Here is a 19,760-nt window from a genome sequence, read left to right as displayed (position 1 = left end):
TTATTTTCTAGAGATAATGAGAGCTAAAGAAAAGATGTAGAATATTTAGAAGGATCCTTATGTTGGACTGGGGAAAGAGAATGAAAACAGAATCAAGGAGAACAATCAGAAATCTATGAAAAGAAGGGAAGAGAAACATTCAGCTCAAGAGATGGTAGGTGGTAAAACTTTGAACATTGTAATTACAACTCTGTTTCTGAGACAAACAAACACTCATATAGGAATCATTCTTAGCCTTTAAAAGTTCTTTTTGATCTGACTAACAAAATCACTTCAAGTCAAATCAAAACTCTTAGTAAGTATATACTAAATCTTCTTAGGAAACTTGGAAAAAGTAGAAAACATAGTCCTTGAACATGATGAAGTCATTTTGGAAGAATACAGAATAATAATACTGTTTAGGAACATCAGCTACAGGGTAACAGACTTTTATTAAAGAAAGAGAAGAAAAGAAAAAGAAACTTGAATTCAAAATTTCCAGCAAGCTACAAGCTGCATGATCTTAAAGAACGCAGTCTACCTTAAAGTTTACTTCCTAGGCAAAAGCATACCTGACATTCTGGATTGTGATAATGATTAAAGACAAAATTATGCAAAAAACCTAGAGGTGTGCCAGTTGTTCGATATAAATAATAGATAACCTTACATAGCAAGCCCTTGCCAAATATTACATAGCTATTTTCTGTCTGCTTTTATATATGTGTTTTATTTTAAAAAGGAATATGTGAGGAGCATAATTTCATGTAGATCACCTGTTTGAGATCCCCTTGATATACAGAAAGAAGATTCGGCATCCCCCAAGGAGAATTATTTCAGTCACCACTGTATTACTAAAAGAAAGCCTGATGGTTTCCCAAGCGCCTTTTCTAAAACTGATAAAAGCTTAAAGGGAAAAATGTGAGAAGAAATACAAAAGACATTAAACCTTAGGCCACAAAGGGCTCAGAGGTGCAGTCAGCTTAGCACAAAGCTAGGGAGGGAATCAGACTCAGAAGAACAGAAGGTCACAGAACTCGTTCTCAACATCTGAGGAACTGGTGTCCAGAAAAGATACGCTGTCCAGACCAGGCTGTTCTGGGGCATTTGGAAATAGGTAGCTTCTAGAATGTTTTTTCACGCCTAGAACTCTGTTAGGCTCTTCAGTGTTTTAACGTCATTTTTATATTTTCCTTCTAATCACAATTTCCTATGCAGTCCTCATCTCAATTTTTCCAATCATGGTACTTTCCTGAAAGGTAATTACAGTGGATGCAGTGACAGTCCTGCCCAGATTCCCTCTCAGAAATAAAGGACTATAGCTCCAGCTGCTGGGACTGCTAAGGGAGGGCAGTCCTCCACTGTCCCCACCCTATGAGAATTAATCAATGCCACCATCTGAATGTTCCTGTCACCCCCAAATTCATATGTTAAAATGCTTGCCCCAAGTGATGGGATTAAAAGGTGGGGTATTTGGGGGTGATAGGTTCACAGGAAGGGGACTCTCATGAATGAGATTGGTGCCCTAATAAGAGAAGCTTGAGAAACTCCCCCACCCTTTCCCCACACGAGGACACAAGGAGAAGGTACTGTCGGTAAATCCGGAAGTGGATCCCCTCAGACACCAACTCTAGGGTGCCTTCTTGGACTTCCCGGCCTCCATCCTGTAAGACTGAAATATTTGTGAAATGGGTCTTTAATCACTTAGTCCGTGACTTTTTTTTTTTTTTTAGTATTTATGGGAACGTGTTTACAAACCACCTAGTCGGTAGCATTTTTGTTTTAGCAGCCCAAATTCTCTAAAGAGAGAAAATTGATGCCAAGAAATGGAGTGCTGCTGGAACAGACTGAAAGGCAAACATGGCTTTGGAACTGGGTGAGGCTGGCAGAGCTTTGAGATGCATCCTTGAAAAAGCTAGGTGCATTGTTATGAGCGGCCATCAAGTGCAGATGTAGCAAAGGCTCAGAAAGAGAAAGAGCTGTAAGAAAAGACTTAGTCTTCTTAGAGAATACATAAAAGGTACTGAAGTATACTGGCAGGAACATAAATGACAGACCATTCTGATAAAATCTCCAATGAAAATGAGGAACATATTATTGGAGATTGTAGGAAAGACAATTTTCTTTAAAGTGTCAGAGAAGAAGAACCTTTGCTGAATTGCATTCATGTTTTGTGGAAGGCAGAACTTGCTAGGGATGATATTGGTTTCTTGAGTGAGGAAATATCTAAGCAAAGTGTTACAGGAGCACTTGGTGTCTCTTGACTACTTACAGTAAATAGGAGAAAGAGATGACCAAGATGGAATCGTCACTCAAAAGAAAAGTAGAATTTTAAAAACTGGAAAATTCTCCTATCCATATTGGAAAAAATGAGAAAACCTGTTTGGAAGAGAACAAAGGTGTGGCCGAGGGACTATTTGATAAGGAATTCAGTACAGATGGGCCATGGTAGGGTCTAAATCAGTGGGGGCGAACCTATGGCACACATGCTGTAGCAGGCTGTTTGTATCACTGAAAGCTCTAAAAGGTTTTCCATCACTGGTTTAGATCCAGAATGTTCTCCAAAGCCCTCCAACACTCATAGGCCAGGCTTTTAGGAGGTGACTGGTTAATAGAGGGAATATAGCTAATTTACTGTTAGGAGGGGGGGGCCTCATTAGAAGAGGTGCACCACTGGGGGTATGACTTACATGGGTAGATCTCCCTCCCAGGCTCCTCCTGGCTGCTCTGCTTCTTGGCCAGCAAGATGTGAGTAGCTTTCCCTGGCCCAGGTCTTTCCACCATGTCACTTTTGGTGGAACAAGCAAAGCATGAGATCATGAGACTTCTGAAAGCATGAACCAAAATAAGCTCTTTCTTTCATCTATGGGTGTCACATATTTGGCCCAGAAAGGAGAAAGTGACCAAGATAGTCCATCTCCATGGAACGCATGAGTTATCATCAAGCCAATGGGGAGATTAGTGATCTAAACAAAAGCAGGAACTATTGTCCAAGACAATGAGAAAATGCCCCTGAAAGCACATAAGTTTTCCTGAGGGTTATCCTTCACATCATAGGCCCAGAATACACAGACCTGGAGCACACACAGATTTAAAAGGAGGGGGCAATGCCTCACATCATGGGCTTCACTTCCACATCTGGGCACTGGGCTCCTTGGCTGCCCCAAGTGGGGCTCCAGTATCCCCAGTATTGCATGCACTGAGCCCAACAAAGTTATGGCACATGGTTGCCTTCATCTACATCTCAAAGATGGCCTGGATAGCTACATGGCCCAGGCAGGGGACAACCTCAGAGGCAGAGTCATGGCACAGAGCTCCTACTAGGGCAATGCCCAGCAGAGCTGTGGGAGCAAGGCCACACCGCTAGACTGGTGTGATTCCTGCCCAGGAGAGCCACAGGCAAGGAACCCCCATGCATGAGAGCTATGGCGTGGGTGGCACTCAGCACCCTGCAAAGTCCTGGAGACAGTGCTGCCAAAAGCTCTGGGGCCCGCAGAGGTGGGGGTCACTGTCCCAAGGGGGCTGGAGGGCAGAGCAAGGAGTCACAAAATATTATTCTTGAGCCCTAAAATTTAACACTGTGTGCCCTGTTGGGGTTTGAATGTGTTTAGGACCTCTCACTCCTTTCTTCTTTCCTATTTCTAACTTTTGGCGTGAGAATGTCTGTCTTTTGTCTGCTCTACGGCTGGATGGTGGAAGCATGAATGTAATACATTTGATTTCACAGGTTTAGAGCTAAGGAGCAATTTCCCTCAGAATGGACCAGACTTTGAGTCTGTCTCACCCATATCTGATTTACATGACATTTACATGAGACTCTGGACTATAGACTTTTAAACTGGTATCAGACTGAATAAGCCTTTTCAGGGTACTGAGGTGAACAAATGTATTTTGAATATGAGAAGAACATGAATTTGAGGGTATAGAGATGGAATGTTATGATATGGATATTTATGGTCTCAAAACTCCTATGTTGAAATCTTCAACCCAAGGTAGAGGCAGAGCCTTTGAGACGTGATTAGGTGATGAAGATGAAGCCTCATAAATGGGATCAGTACCTTTGGGAAAGACGACTAAGAGAGATCTCTTGTCCTTTCCACCACATGCAGACACAGCAGGCAGGCACCATTTATGAACCAGGAAGCAGATCACCACCAGATACTGAATATGCTAGTACCTAGATCTTGAATTATTCAGCCTCCAGATTGTGACCAGTAAATGTTTGTTGTTCATAAGCTACACCGCTTATGGTGTGTTGTTATAGGAGCCCCACATGACTAAGATAACTAGTCTGAAAAGTCTCAGCTAGTCTGAAGAAAATTCACACACCCACTACCAGGCAGCCTACGAGGACAGAAAGACTCACCCTCTCACCCTAATGGAGGCCACTCTGAAGGGACAGCCCAAATTCAGTGTTCCCAGGGCCTCCGCTGACACTGCTACCCCGCTCACCTCCTGCCTTTGCCAAACTGGTGTTGAATCTAAGGGCTCTCTCCAGCAAATCTTCATGATCGTGTCCATCTCAGTGTCTACTTCCCAGGAACGCAACTGGCAATAAGAAATCCTAGAACTGTTCGAGGGATTGCTGTCTTTGTTGTTATTTTTAAATTAGTGGAAGAATTCCAAGGTGTTGTGAATAGAACATGCCCATCTGATACAACACACAGACACACAGAGAGACAGGAAAAACCTATCACTGTGGACAGACTGTGGAGGGGAGGAGTTCTTGCCTCTTAGAGTCTAAAGCTTCCTGTGGCAGAAGTTTATGATTTGGATGGAGAGGAGGTGTAGAGAGAAAGGAACAACAGGTGGCAGGAAAGTGGGTATAAGGAGTAAGATACACAGGGGAGATAAGACAGCTCTGCTGGGAGCAAAGGGACCTCACTGAAAGCAGAGAGATGAGGGTGGACAGGTGGAATCTGGCCACCAGATGGAGAAGATGCTGAGAGGCAGAATGGAGCTGGAAATCACTGACAGACATTTTCAAACAACGAATGGTACTTGTGATAACTCCTCTTTCCAAGGGAAGCTCACTTATGCCTCACAGCAGCGAACTCCGCTGCAAATTTAAATCCTTTACAGAGACCAGAAAGGAGCTCAGATGAAAAATTAAAAGGAGACAAACACAGATAAGAATGCAGCTAACTTCTACCTTAGGTATTCGCTCTTTGGTGTGTATTAAACCTTTTCTTGTACTAACCCTATCCGATCTTTCTCATCCCCTGTCACCACATACATTATCTCTGCAAAATCTCACCTAATACACGGTAAATTTTTCTCCCTCACTCTCTTTCTCCTTTTTCTTCTTTATTTTTAAAGATACTTGGGATAGTCTGAGTGAACTAAAGCTTCTGTTCCTAAGGCATTCTAGCTGATGTCTCTACAAAGAGCAATCACAGCTATTAATCAGGAGAAATGCTTCATGAATTATTTGCTAAAGTGTTTTGTAAGACATATTAAAAAGAATACCACTCAGTGAATGAAGAATTACATACTATTCATCAAAAAATCACTTTTGAACAGAAAGAGACTATAAAGATCATATTTAGATGAACCTCGTAATTTTATAAAGAAAGATATTATTTTCTGGTAGATTTTTTTGCCTGAAAATATTTTCCTCCTTTCCCACCCATATAACAATGTCAAATATGTTTCTGCTCCACCTCCCATCTCAATTTCCCTTAGCTTTTTTTAACAGCAACTATGTTGCCAGAAAAAGCATTTCAAAGTGGATGGTGTGAAGTCCCAGGCAAAGCAAAAAGAAGAGGAGGAGGAAAAGGACGTTTAATCGAAGAAGCAGCTGGTTCTTTGCCACTAGATGGAGAGTTTGCACTCTCTTACTCTCTTCTTCACATCTCCAGGGCAAGGGTTATTCTCGACATGTATATTTCCAAAGGGCCTCTCACTACTCCTTCCTTATATCCTCCCTGCTCTGAGTTGGGCCCACAAGACTATAAATCAGCTAGTGTAGCTCTAATCCTGTTAGGGCAGGAGGATAATTTCAAAGGAAAGGAAATCCTACAAGTAATAGAATTCACCAGTGATTTTTTTTTTTTTAGGGACTTCCCACTGCCAACATTGTAATGTGTATGCCAACAAAAGAGATTATCTAATTACTGACTGGAAAGAGGCCCACATTTCAGGGGTGAACTATGGAAACTCAAGAATTAGGAGTTGTGAAAAAGTAAAATGATAAATGATAAAAGGAAATTATTCAGTACTTGTTTGGTCTTTTGGTAGTTTTCTGTGATCTACTGGCTTGTCAAATTATGGCAAGTTCAAAGACAGGGAGACAACTGTGAAAAGAAACAATGGTGCTGTACATCCAGACACCCTAGCTGGACCCAAGGTCTACAAAATGGTGAAGACTCTATCGCTCCGTGTTGGAAGCTTCAATTTGAACCCCAGTCTCATTTAAACAACAAACACAGATAGGTAGAAGGATATTAGCAGGATATCTAACTAACAAATCAGACCCAAATTGTTTCCAGGTTTTGTCAAGTTCTCTATTCTGACCACATATATGAGGCATGATCGAAAACTATGGTGTGTGTTTAAAGTCTTCAAAATACTTATTAAAAGGCACATTTTCATCAACCCCCCCCTTGAAAATACTACCCCTTAATTCAACTACACTAATCCTATCCTTATTATTACTTTCTGAAGTAGTTCAGGAAGTCCTCTTTTCTGAGTGTCTTTAGTTGTTCTGTTGTAGCAACCTCTACATCCTAAATCAATTTAAAATGTTTACTTTTTATTGCCATTTTGGCTTTGGGGAAGAGCCAGAAGTCACACAGTGCCAGATCCAGTGAATAGTGTGGATGAGGATACACTGTAACGTTTTTACGAGCCCGCTTTTCTATTGGATAGCACTTGACAGCAGCATTCACCATATTTTTGATCACGCTCCATAAAGACACTCACAAAAAAGAACTTCCAGAACTGCTTCAGAAAGTGGCAAGACTGATGGAATTAGTGTGTTTGTAACAAGAGGGGTTACTTTGAGGGCTGACTGATGGCAATGTATCTTTTGCTGTAATATTTTAAATTTAAAGATTCACCATATATTTTGATCACCCCTTGTATGTCAAATAAAGGTTATACCTATTCATTATTCCCCATTAACACATATCATGTAGTTGATTAGAAGAATATATGAATGGAATTCACATTTGTCCCCACTATTTAAATGACTCTGTAGTCATTTATATATTTACCCTCTTATTTAAAAAAACCTCATTATTAGTAGTAAAATCATTGCATTGTGTATCCTTTGGCAAGCACCAAAACAAAACAACTGTATAATTTTTTAAATGCAACATCCAAAAAAGACCCAAAATATCCAACCTGCCAGCTATTATGTGCATTTTCTTTTAACTTCTACACATGACAAAGAAGAGCACTGCTTGACACAATCTTTCCACCCAAAGATCAATTACACTGAATGGTGCCCATGCATTTTAAATCGCTGAGATCAAATGATAGGTATTAGGCAAAGCAAATTGACTCAACATCGGGGCCTGCTGAGAGTGAATACATTTGTTTGAAAACAATATTTCTTTTCTTAAGTGAGTACACAGCCAAGAAAGGCACTGCATTGATACTTCTGCAGATCAGAACCCCTTGCTGCCACCCAGTAAGGCTGGAGAGGCACCAGCTCTCCGCATCTCTGGGTGGTTTGTTCTAATAATTTTCTGAATGTACCACCTCTAGTGCACAAAATGAGAACCACTTGTGAGCCTAGCAACTTCTGAGTGTGGCGACTAAAAGGCATGATGACAGTGAGCAGCCAGCGCCTGGGAGTTAGACCCAGCCTCTCCACCTTCTTCTCCAGGTCGAGGATAGCTTCCAGTGACACCTAGGGGAGCTGCCCTGTCACCCAGGACCCAGAAGAGGAAAACTTTGGTAACTGCCCCATTACAAGCCAGCCTTTGCCACCACCTCAAACTCTAAACTAGGCTTCCAGGATTCCCCAGAAAAACAAATAAATGCTGTGTGTGCACACCTTTTCAAGACTGGCGCCACTGAGGCTGGTACAAATGGAATTCCAGGAATTTAAACCTTTTCTTTCTTTTTTTTTTGGTACCGAGGATCGAACTTGGGTCCTTGTGTTTGCGCAGAAGGCGGCAAAACCACTGAGCTAAATCCCTAGCCCCTGAAACCTTTTCTTTCTAGACACCTCTTCCATTTCCCTGCCTCCAACCTGCCCAATACTGCCAGACACACCCCTGTGCATGGCCAACCCCAACTGCTAAAGCAGAATTAGTAAAGGATAAGTAAAAAGGATCAAAAAGACCCAGTGCTACGGCACAAAATTTTCTCAACATGGTATAAACATAGAAGGAACTGGTGTGTCTAGCAATGTTTATAAAGTTATTTTCTAATAACTTTAGTTGTTTTTTTAATTATACCTTCCCAACGACTTCCAAGTTTCATTAAGATAGGAAAACACAATCCAAATCATTTTGACACGGAAGAGCTGAGATAATGATACACTGAGAACTGTAATGTGACTCTTTATCTGTGACTCCTATTAATTGTCCTTCTTTTCCCCCAGGTAATTTCCATAATCTTGGATTTCCTCTCTGGCATCAACCACAGTTTCACCCTGCACCACAAGATTCTTCCCATGCCTGATAATTCTGTCTCCTCCACATTTGGAGATTCCAGAAATATGCTCCCTTTTGTTTAGTTAAGAATTTATAGAGTCTACGAGAACTTTTGTTAGGAATTTATAGTCTAATAGGACCCAGCTATAATAACAAATCTCCTGGAAGAGTTCTAAACTTGAAGTGTCGCTGTGCATAAAATAAATCCTTTACCTACCTGGCTAATTAAGTGATTTACTTTTCATTGTCATTGTTTTAAAAAGCTTTCAAATTTATGGGAAGAGTTGTGAAAATAATGAAAGAACTTCCATAGACTCTTTGCCCAAATAAATTCACAAATTCTGTCACATTAGCGCCCTCCCTCTCTCTCTCTCTCTCTCTCTCTCTCTCTCTCTCTCTCTCTCTCTCTCTCTCCCCACACACACACAGGCACAATATTTCCTACAATATTTGAGAGTTAGCTCCAGACTTTTCAACCCTTCATTCTTCAGCATGTGTTTGCTGAAAACATTCTCTTGCATAACCACAACACCATTATAAAATTCTAGAAATCTAACACAATACTACAACCTACAACCTATATTTAAATTTTAACAATTGTGCCAATAATGCCTTCTGTATAGAATACTTTCTCCTGATTCAGGATTCAAGTCAGAATTACACATGGCTTTTAGTGGTCATCTCTTTGTAATCTCCTGTAATCTGGACCACTTCCTCAGCCTTCCTTTATCTTTTACAACACTGGCATTTTTGTTCCCATTAATATTTATCCTCCATTCAGCAGCCAAAGCGGTCAGATCAGAAAACAATCCCTTCCCAAATCCCTCCAAAAGTTGCCCACCAAACTCAGAACAAAATTCTGCCCCTCCCTTGCTACGTTACCCACTATATCATTGCCCTATTTTATCTTTCATCACAGCATTATTGATGTTGCCACATATTTTCATTATTTATTATTTGACTGCTTCTCCCAAAGGGGCAGGGAGGGAATTGTGTCTGTTTACTTATTAACTCCCCTATAGCTAAGAACTTTGCTGATTTTGTTCACGTTAATTCCCAAGGACGAAAGCAGCATCTAGCACACACTGATTGCTCAAGAGGTTCCTCTGGGATAAATTAATCAATGGATCTCAGCTGAAAGAAAAATCAAGGTATCCAGAGGTGAATCAAGTTTACTAAAAATGATAAGAATTATTTTTTTTAAATGTATGAGGTTTGGGGTATAGCTTAGTGATGGAACACATGCTTAGCATACACAAGTCCCTGGGTTCAATCCCCAGCACCAAAAAAGAGGCCAACTATATTTCTAAGAGGGAAAATATGAAACAGGACAGTAGAGTGTGCAAACAAGATATCAGCAATTAGCAAATTTTCAGAGAAAATATTACTTTCTTTAGGGTAAAATGCTAAAAGCAGACTGTAAGCACTGAGACAAAACATAAGGATCAATTTCTAGCTTTTTAAGAATCATTTCCATTGGAGATTGTGAAAACCTCATATCAGAAAACATCGTTGATATGGAAAGTGGAGGCGACTCTGAACCGAATGAAGTCACTCGCACGTGAGATTCAGGCAGTGGAATGAGGACAGGATGGGCCACATGCATGGAATTGCCATTTGATTTACCACTGTGGTTCTTGGACTTCACTTCGCTCTCATTCATACATTGTTCAGAGAATTACTTTTACAAACTTACAACTGTCCATAAAAGATGCAAGAATACTAAAGAGCATTCATCCCCTGTGGCAGGCATGGTGGAGTTTCAGCTTGACTGGCTTTGGGCCCCACCCTGGGGATTGGTGGAACGTACTCCTAGGTATCTCTCGGAGGTCACAGAGGCTGGCCATGAGGTCTACAGCTTCTTCCACTCTAGCACTGTTCCCCTGCTCTGTTTCTCTGCTGCAGCGAACACAGCATCTCTGCTCCACCACCTCCCTCTGCCATGATGTTTGTGCCCTGAAGCCATCTGATCGTGAACTGAAGTGAAGTAAACCTCTCCTCCCACTTAAGTGCTGCATGTTGGGTACTGTGTCTTAGTGACGAGAAAGCTGGCAATGCATTTCTTTTCCTTTTCTCTCCATTTTCGGTCATGGCCCACCTCTCAGCCCTTAGCCACTTTCTTTAAATTTATGCTATACATAACAGTATTATTAGTCTACGTCTCAGAGATTATTACTCCACTATGTAGATTGGGCTATCTCTACTTTCCAGAATTTTCCTTGGATTTTAATTATTTTTTCCAATTTTTATTCTTTATTTTTATAGTACATATTTGCAGTACATAATGATCACATTATTTGTGGGGAGCTGGTATATATATATAAAACACATCTTAATTATTTTTCATCCCCTTTCGTTCCCTTCCTGTTCCCCTCCCTCCACTTCTTTATTCTCTTCCCATGTGCAAAAGATCTATCTACCTACTTCCTACTACCTATCTTTTATTTTGCTCTTTATGTATATTTTGGGTTTCTCATATAAGAGAAACCATGTGATATTTAAGCTTGTGTGCCTGATTTATTTCATTTAGGATTATGGTCTCCTACAAATGACACAAGTTTATCCTTCTTTATGGCAGAATGGTACTCCATTGTACACAGATATAACATTTTCTTAATCTGTTCATCTGTTGATGGACACATAGGCCACTTCCAAGAGTTAGCTATTATGAACTGTGCTGTTATAAACATGGGTATGCATGTATTGCATGTATCACTGTAATATGTCTCTTAACTATTTCAGGAAGATACCCAAGAAAGGAATTTTTAAATGGAATTTGTAGCTTTCGTTTTTTGAGGAATCTTCATACTGATTTCCATAGTGGTTGTATAAATTTACATTCCCACCGACAATAAATACAACCTCACCAGCAATTTGTTATTATTTGATTTCTGGATGATAGCCATTCTTTCTGGAGTAAGATGGAATCTCAGAGTTGTTTTAATTTGTACTTCTCTAACAGCCAGAGATGCTGAACATTTTTTTCATGTATGTATAGGCCATTTGTACTTCTTCTGAGAAGTATATATTCATTTCAGTTGCCCATTATTTGATTTGGTCTTTTTGGAAGAGGGTCTAATTTTTTAATTTTTTATATATTCTAGATATTAGTCCTCTGTGAAATAGGTGGCAAATTTTTCCCCTGTTCTATAAGCTGTCTCTTCACTCTGTTGTTTCCTTTGCTGTGCAGAAACTTTTTAATTTGATAGGATGCAATTTGTTGATTCTTGGTCTTATTTCTTATGCAACTGGACTTCTGTTCAGAAAGTCCTTGCCTATACCTATTGTCTTCGACAGTTTTACCTATTCATCTTCTGGCAGATTAAATGTTTCCATTTTAACATTTAGATCTTTGATTCATTTTTATTTTAGCTCAGTAAAAGGTGTTATATGGGTCTGGATTTATGTGGATAGCCAGGTTTCCCAGCACCATTTGTTAAAGAGACATGGATTGTAATTTTAAGTATCCATTCCATCATGGACTTGTTTTCCTTCTTCGTGGACTCCAGTTGTTCATCTGGTAGCTCCTCTTTGCCTTTCTTCCCTCTCTCCTCTTTCTCTCAGACTCTTGTTACTTGCTTCTTTATATCATAACCCTTTTCTTCACTATTCACCCATCTTTCTTCAATATCCCTCATTAGACTGTCATTCAAATCTCTTCTCCCTTGGACACCTAATAAGTTAGTCTGTATTTCTAAGCCTAAGTAAATATATACAATCTTCTATTTTATCCTATTTCTTTACCAAGTTCATCCAACTTTTATTTATTCCTGGTTTTTTGGTCCATTTCTGATCTTGGTTCTGGAATTTATGTTTCAAAGTGTTTTGTTTTGTTTTTTCATAAACCGATGTTTGCGTGGGAGAAATCTAATACCACGTGTGGTGCCATTTTCAATATTCTTTTATTTCATGGTTGCTTTTCAGAGAGGATTTTCCATCAACTGCAATGCCTGGGCTTTCCATTCTGTCTTGATCTCACAGTTCTTTCACTGAGATAAAGACTGGGGACACATTTTGCAAGTGGGGCGCAGGATGAGAGCTGGTTCACAGGATCTCTGGTTCAAGAGCTCCCCCTCCTGCCAGAGTCATGAAGTGCAGTTCCTTTTAAGTGGCTTTTCGTGGTGGACAAGGAAGTTGTATGTCCTTCTATTTCGTGACTTTCTTTTATCTTGTGGTATCCTAGGTGTCCCCATTTTGCTTCCCTTCCCTTCACAAGACCAGCAAAGTGATTCTCCCTACCTTGAAGACTACTCATCCCCGGAAGCTGTGTACCTAGTACCTGAATACCTTTTTTTTTTCTTTGTGGGTATATACTCAGCAGTAGGATTGCTAGAGCATATGCTATTTCTATTTTTAATTTTTTGAGGAACTTCCATACTGTTTTCCATAATGGCTGTATTCGTTTACATTTCCACCAACAGTGTACAAATGTTCTCTTTCTTTCTACATCCTCAACAGCACTTGTAACCTTTTGTCTTTTTTATAATAGCCATTCTTACTGAAGTAAGGTGAAGTCTCATTGTGGATTTTTGTGACACATAATAAATGCATTCATTGTGGGATCCGGTACACATATGTATCACATCTTGATCCTTTTTATTTCCCCTTCCTCTCCACTTCCTCCCATGTCCCTCCCCACCTCTAGATCCCCTACATAAATCTCTACATAGTCTATCTCCCTGTTTCCTATCATCCATCTTGTATTTTGCTGTTTAAATTATTTATATTTTAGATTTCTCATAAAAGAGAAACCATGTGATATTTAACCTTCTATGTCTGATCTATTTTACTTAGCATTATGGTCTCAAAGTGTATCCATATGAAGTCCCATCCTCTGTAGCAGGTGCTCTTGTCTACCTGGATATTTTTTCATTGTTTTTCCACTTTCTCTGTCTGAGAGTGATTTTCACACAATTGCCTCTGCTTCTCTGTGGCCTGTGGCCTGCTGTGAGAGTTCATGAGGTAGCTCTACTGAAAACTGATGTTCATTTTCCTACTTATAGTAACTAAAGTTTTTACTATTCTCTGGCTTCTACTTAGGCTCAAGGCGAGGGGTTTATGTAGCTTAATTTGCTCCTTATTGATCCGTACAATTTTTTTTTTGAAGAAGTAAAACGGCTTGAGATTTAGGCGGCAGAAATTAATTACTTCAGCTTATCTGGAAGTGCCCCATTTGTAATTTTTATCAGGTATTTCTTATTATATCTGAAGTTAGATTTCTCATTGTTAGTCAGCTTTCCATTTCTGTGACAAAATACCATAAGAGCACAATGAGAACAGACCAGGTCAGGTCTGTCATTCCAACACTGTGGGAGGCTGAGACAGGAGGATCAGAAGTTCAAGCCCATCCTGGGCAACTTAGCAACTTGGTGAGACCCTGTCTAAAAATAAAAAAGGCCTGGGATGTAGCTCAGTCCAAAGGCCCTGGATTCAGTCCCCTGTAGGGAAAACAAAACAAAACCCTAAGGATCACAACCTAAAGGAGATGAGGTATATTTCAGCCTGTGGGGGTTTCAGTCCATCTGGCTCCACTGCTGTGGGGCCACAGTGAGGCAGGAGTGTGTGGTAGACAAAGCTGCTCACCATACAGGAGCCAGGAAGCAGAGAGAACACAGAAGCGGCTGAGGACAAGATACAGTCCAAAGGGCACATCCCCTGACCCACTCCCTGCATTAGGCCCCACCTCCTAAGTTTCTGGCTCATCCCAATAACACCATCTAATTATGAGTCCATCAGTTGGAAGTTAGAGACCTCATGATCTAATCACCTTCCAAAGGCCCGTCTCTGACCACTACTGCATGGGGGACGAAGCCATCGATATATGAGGTTTGGGGGACATTCAGATCCAAACCATAGTGCTCATCCCACATTTTTTATCCTGTAGCAGATGCTGTAGTGGATATTCTTGTGCCCCAACCATGCCCCTCTGAGGCACCTCTTCCCCTAATTTCTGGGCATCACAGGTGCTAAAAGCTTACTGCCTCTCATTAGCATGACAATTGGCCGAAGGGAATTGCCTGAGACTCAATGTCACACCCTCTCCAGGGGCATCCAGAGGCTGGCTCATGCTAAGATACAAAGCTTCGTCCCCTAGCCTTAATATGGAACAATCCCAATGGACCCTCCCAGTTTAGACCTCCTTGTAGATCTCACCTGTAACTGCATTGCAGACTGGCTTCTCATGTCTGTTCATCCCTACTGTCCTCACCTCCTTACAGGTGCATATGCTGGGTGCATTCCTCAATTTACCTCCTGTAAACACCTCTCTGTCTCGGGGGAATGTGGTGTATCCAATGTAAGACAATCACTGGTATAAAATAATTTTATTGAGTTATGAGACTGTCACTGTTGTAAGTCTACTGAATATATTGTATATATCTGCTCACCTCTCAAAAGGAAACTGTGACAAAGATGCTATTATGATCATATTCAGATCTCAGAAGAGAAGATAATCATAGAGAAGACAAGTACTATGCAGGACTGGGGATTTAGCTCAGTGGTTCCACTGCCTGCCTCGAAAGCACAAGGTCGCAAGTTTGATCCCCAGTACCAAAAAAAAACCCAAAAAAACCAAAAACAAACCAAAAAAAAAACCCAAGTACTATGCATAAGTTAATAGATGGCAGAGGCAGGATTTGAACACGGGCACTCAACTTCAAGGCCCATTCCCTCATCCACTTCACTTCTCTGCACCTCATCAGCTTTGCATTCCCCACCTCTCTACATGAACCCCAGCCTTCCTGCTCTCCCATCTTTCTACAACACTCTCTAAACCAGAGCTAGCCAATAACACATAACAAGATGATCACAAATAGCAAGGTGTCTTCATCCTTTTAACACATAGTCCTTTCATCAGTGGATTAGCTGTAACCTTAGTTGCTAAAGACGGAATTCAGTCTTATGGAAACTGTCTATCAAAACTTTACCATTAAAAACAGCTAAGTATGTTTGTGAGTCCATCTATTATCACTCACTCCTAGCACAGGTTTAATTTTCATCAATACTGTGCAATATATGAGTAGGTGCATGTTGATAACCACTTCTCTATAGATTTTTTAAAAATCTTACATCTATGTAATAACAAAAACAGCCGGGGATTTAGCTCAGTGGTTCCTCTGCCTGCCTCGCAAGCACAAGGACCCAAGTTCGATTCCTGGTACTGAAAAAAAAAAGACCAAAACATTATAACATTCTGTAAAAGTTCTTACCTCCATCTTGAAATTTACTTAATCTTTCAAAATACGATGACATAGGAACCTGTACAATATCTAGGATAGCCAGAAGTGTTCTTGTCAGTCTCAACAACTCGCTGAAACTATAAAACCCAAAGTATATGAGATTCCGAGCCAGGTGGACCACCTTAGTTTAAAAAAGGGAGAAGAAGGTGAAAAAGAAAAGAAAATTTATTAGAAATTGAAGTGAGTATTTTTTTTAATCTCAGGTATTTCTAAACTTTGTAATTCTCTAATAACCAGGAATTGAAATCTCTGCAAAAGCAACCACTTAATTTTTGACTTATTCAAGCCTGGAATTAATGCATAAGATGCTGAGTGCTTTGACGCGGCTAAAGAAGTTTACACCAGAATTATTTACCTCTTAATGAAATCTTAACACATCTAATGGCTAAATTACTTTAATAAATATAATTCATGAAATTTCCCCAGAAATGTAGTTCATTACACTGCTCTGTGGACTTCTGGATGTCACAGGCCATACCAAGGCTGAGAGTCAACCTCCAAGATGTGGCCCTATGTGTATGGTGTCCTCCACTTTGAGTCAAGGTTGGTCTGGGGGACTGACAGAGTACGGCAGAAGTGGTGGTGTCACTTCCAAGATTAGAGCAGAGAAGACTGCAGTCTCTCCCCCTCCTCTCTCTCTCTCTCTGTGTGTGTGTGTGTGTGTGTGTGTAAGAAGCCAGGTGTCATCACACGGGAACATGTCAGATAGCCCACAGAAAGGCTCATGTGGCAAGAAGCTGAAGTATCTGGTCAAAAGCCATCGAGGAAGTATGGCCACCAACAACTACACAATGAGGTGGGAAGTAAATTAGTCCTAGGCAGCCACAGTCCCAGCCAGCAGCTCGATAGCTCCCTTGTGAGAGACCCTGAGCCGGCACCACCCAGCCACATTATTCCTGGGCTCCTGGCCCATCAAACTATGAGATAGTAAGTGTTTGTTGACTTATGGTACTATTCCTTGGAGAAGCATGTCACACAAATAGGAAGCTAATACAACAGGTATCAAGTAATAGCACCCTCTCTCTAGGGTGCCAATAAATCCCAAAATAACATTATAACTGGAGGTATTTCAATTTAATTAAATGAGACTAGAAGCATCACCTCTGTGAAAATGAAATAAAGTATCCAGACATAGTATAAAGTATACAAAACTGTCTTTGTTCATTAAAGATAGTTAATAAACCTTACATATATGACACAAAAATATCAGGAAAACAATAACTAATAGACAATTAAAGTATTTCTATTGCACATCGAGGTATAATCAAAGCATCAAATCTATATTTAGTCAGTGGCAGAGAAAAACCACACCTTGGTGAGCTAAACTACCCAATTACCAAAACATCCTAAAAATTAAAGGGCAAAATCAATGTTTCTAATTTTTGACAGGGAACATTTAATCACTTCAAGAATAATTGTTTTAAAATACCTCAAATGTCAGTTTGTTTTTCTCCTTATCTCCAAAAGGAAAGGGCTGATTTACCACTTCTTTCAAGTATTCTTCAACAAATTCCATTGTCAGTGCAAATTTCCTCTTCATATCATTTCTGGAAGAATCTGTTATAGAATCATATCTAGGAAGACAAAAAGAAGATAGAGCAAGTTGAATTGGTTTTAATCATTTAAAAAGAGGGAAACTACTATATATAGTTTCTTAGTATATGTGCTGCCAAAGCGCACAACTACGATATATAGTTTAACTTCCTGGCTTTGTAATCTTGGATAAATCAGTTAATCTTTCTAGGTGTTGTGTCCTCATCTGTAAAATGGGGTTATTGTAAAATGAGGTAATGCATGGCAATAAATCAAAGCCAGCCATAATATCAATCATTCAGCAAATGGATACCCATTTTATTCTGTACTGGATTCTAGAAAGAAGTTTCTATTTGTCAAAAGCTGTCATTTTACCCTCCAAGAAGAGTATCCCATTTGCACTTGGAAGATGAACAATTTTAGTGAGAAAACACAGATGCCTTTTCCATGGATTTCATTTCAAAGCTAAAGGCATCTGAGTTTAAGTACATCTGCTAAATTTAAAAGCCTTGAGAAATGTCTCGAAACATACTCATGAATTGTAATCTTTGTGGGGATTTCTGTCCAGAGCCTGGCATAGCGAACAGGCACCACGGACTCCTGGGGATCCCGGTCCACGTGCATGTGGAGCATGAGACGACAAAAAGATGCTCGGAGGTCAAAGGGCAGACTCTCATCCGACACACAGCGCAGGATCAAGTCTACGGAGAGCTGTGTAGAAATCTGGTTGATGGCCAGGTACTGGCGATCCAAGCACATTCTTGCAAAGAGGTTTAGCTGGTACCTTAAAAATGTTAAACACAGTACATTGTTTGTCGTATCTTGACGAAGTTCTTAAACATCATAGCATCAGGCAGGGTTTTTGTTTATGATATTTGCATTTCCAAGTGTTTTTTGGTTTGTTGGGGTTTTTTTGGGTACCTGGGATTGAATTCAGGTCCTTGCACTTGCACAGCAGGCAGTGAAACCACTGAGCCAAATCCCTGGCCCCATCAAGCACTTTTTTTTTTTTTGGTACCAGGGATCCCAAGTGTTTTTGATACAGATTATAACTGTTTTGGTAGTAAGTCAAATGATCAAACAGCAACACAGATATGAAACAGCCTCTATGCCCCTTCACTACGATTTCTCTTACTTGTTCCGCCAACAAGTCTCTAGAGGACAGTGTCACTAGGCTCTCAGTTTCCTGGGATTACAAAAACACGAAACTAGAAGGCCAAGGACAACAGCTCACATGAAAGCCTCCTACTTCCCCAGCTTCACTCATCTGGGAGCTCTGGGAGCTACACTGTATACTTAGCCCCATTCAGCCCCAACACCATGATGAGTCCACACAGCACTGGTACCTCAGATTCTTCAGCCTCTGAGACAGAGAATTAGCCTTAAGTTTGTGTTGCTGCAGCTGTAGAAACCAGGGAACAAGAAGCATTCTCTGCTTCTGCTTCTGCTTCTGGCTCCTGCCATTTGGGGCCAGCTTGGCCCAAGAGTTTCTGCCTTGGTTTTTATACCTTAAGCTCAAAGATGTCAGGCAGGTTCTTGCCTCCAATATAGTGACCACTAGATCTAAACTGTCCCCCCAGTTCTCCGTGTGTGTGTATGTGTGTGTGTGTGTGTGTGTGTGTGTGTGTAAGGTGACTGGAGCATAAGGGCACTGTACTCATCAGTGGATTCATCAATAGATGAGTTCAGTAGCTGAGAGCCGTTAGGAGGTGAGTCCTGGTTAGAAGTGGGTCACTGGGGGTGTCATGGAAGGGTATTCTTGGTCCTTGTCTCCTTCCTTCTCTCTCAGCTCCTGGCTGCTGCCATGGATTGAGCATCTGTTCCTCCACCAGAATCCTACACTGTGTTGTTTCTGTCTCGAAGCCACCGGATCAAGGACTGAAACCATGATCCAAAATAAACCTCTCCTCCTTTAAATTGCAGGTGTCAGGCATGATGTCTCAGCAATAGGAAAATGACTAAGACAACCTCCTTCAGTGGACTTTCAAACTACAGACACCAGCTCCCCTGAAGCCCCAGCTCAGCATAAATTCATTCACACAGTACAATGACCTGTACTAAGGCACCTGAAGCCTGAAGCCAGAACAGTCTCCTGAGCCCCAGTTCCACCTCCCGATCTGTGACCTAGGTCCTAACTGGTCTCTCATCTGTCTCTACTTCAATCAATAAGAGAAGAAGCCCTTTGCTCCACACAAATTTCAAACTAAGTAGAAAAATCAGGAAACAGCAAGTGACATACATGGAACACACAGATGTTAACTTTCATTTTGGATATTTTAAGTCCCATGCATTTCAGCTACCCTAATTCTGATGTGACTTTTAAAATTTCCTCCTCATAAATACCTGACTTTTAAAGGTGTCAGAGAATCAACTGTCACAAGTACGGGAGATGGAGAATCATGAA

At 40.7% G+C, this 19,760-nt stretch overlaps 1 protein-coding gene across 4 annotated transcripts in view; it reads right to left on the bottom strand.

Annotated features, from left to right (window-relative positions):
* The window catches only part of Itpr2 (inositol 1,4,5-trisphosphate receptor type 2), a 462,238-nt gene that overhangs the window by 289,180 nt on the left and 153,298 nt on the right, over nucleotides 1–19,760 (bottom strand). For all 4 annotated transcript variants that reach the window (XM_004845734.4, XM_087213440.1, XM_087213441.1 and 1 more), the window contains 3 exons: nucleotides 17,889–18,140; nucleotides 17,253–17,397; nucleotides 15,794–15,944 (listed from right to left, as the gene is read on the bottom strand). In XM_004845734.4, coding sequence (XP_004845791.1) covers nucleotides 15,794–15,944; nucleotides 17,253–17,397; nucleotides 17,889–18,140 — 548 coding nt within the window. The remainder of the gene's footprint in view (nucleotides 1–15,793; nucleotides 15,945–17,252; nucleotides 17,398–17,888; nucleotides 18,141–19,760) is intronic.

The sequence above is a fragment of the Heterocephalus glaber genome, unplaced genomic scaffold, assembly GCF_053883595.1.
Source record: "Heterocephalus glaber isolate CG9 unplaced genomic scaffold, H.glaber_assembly_v1.0 deba00001444, whole genome shotgun sequence".
Lineage (NCBI taxonomy): Eukaryota > Metazoa > Chordata > Mammalia > Rodentia > Bathyergidae > Heterocephalus > Heterocephalus glaber.
This window is presented reverse-complemented; position numbering and strand designations above follow the sequence as displayed.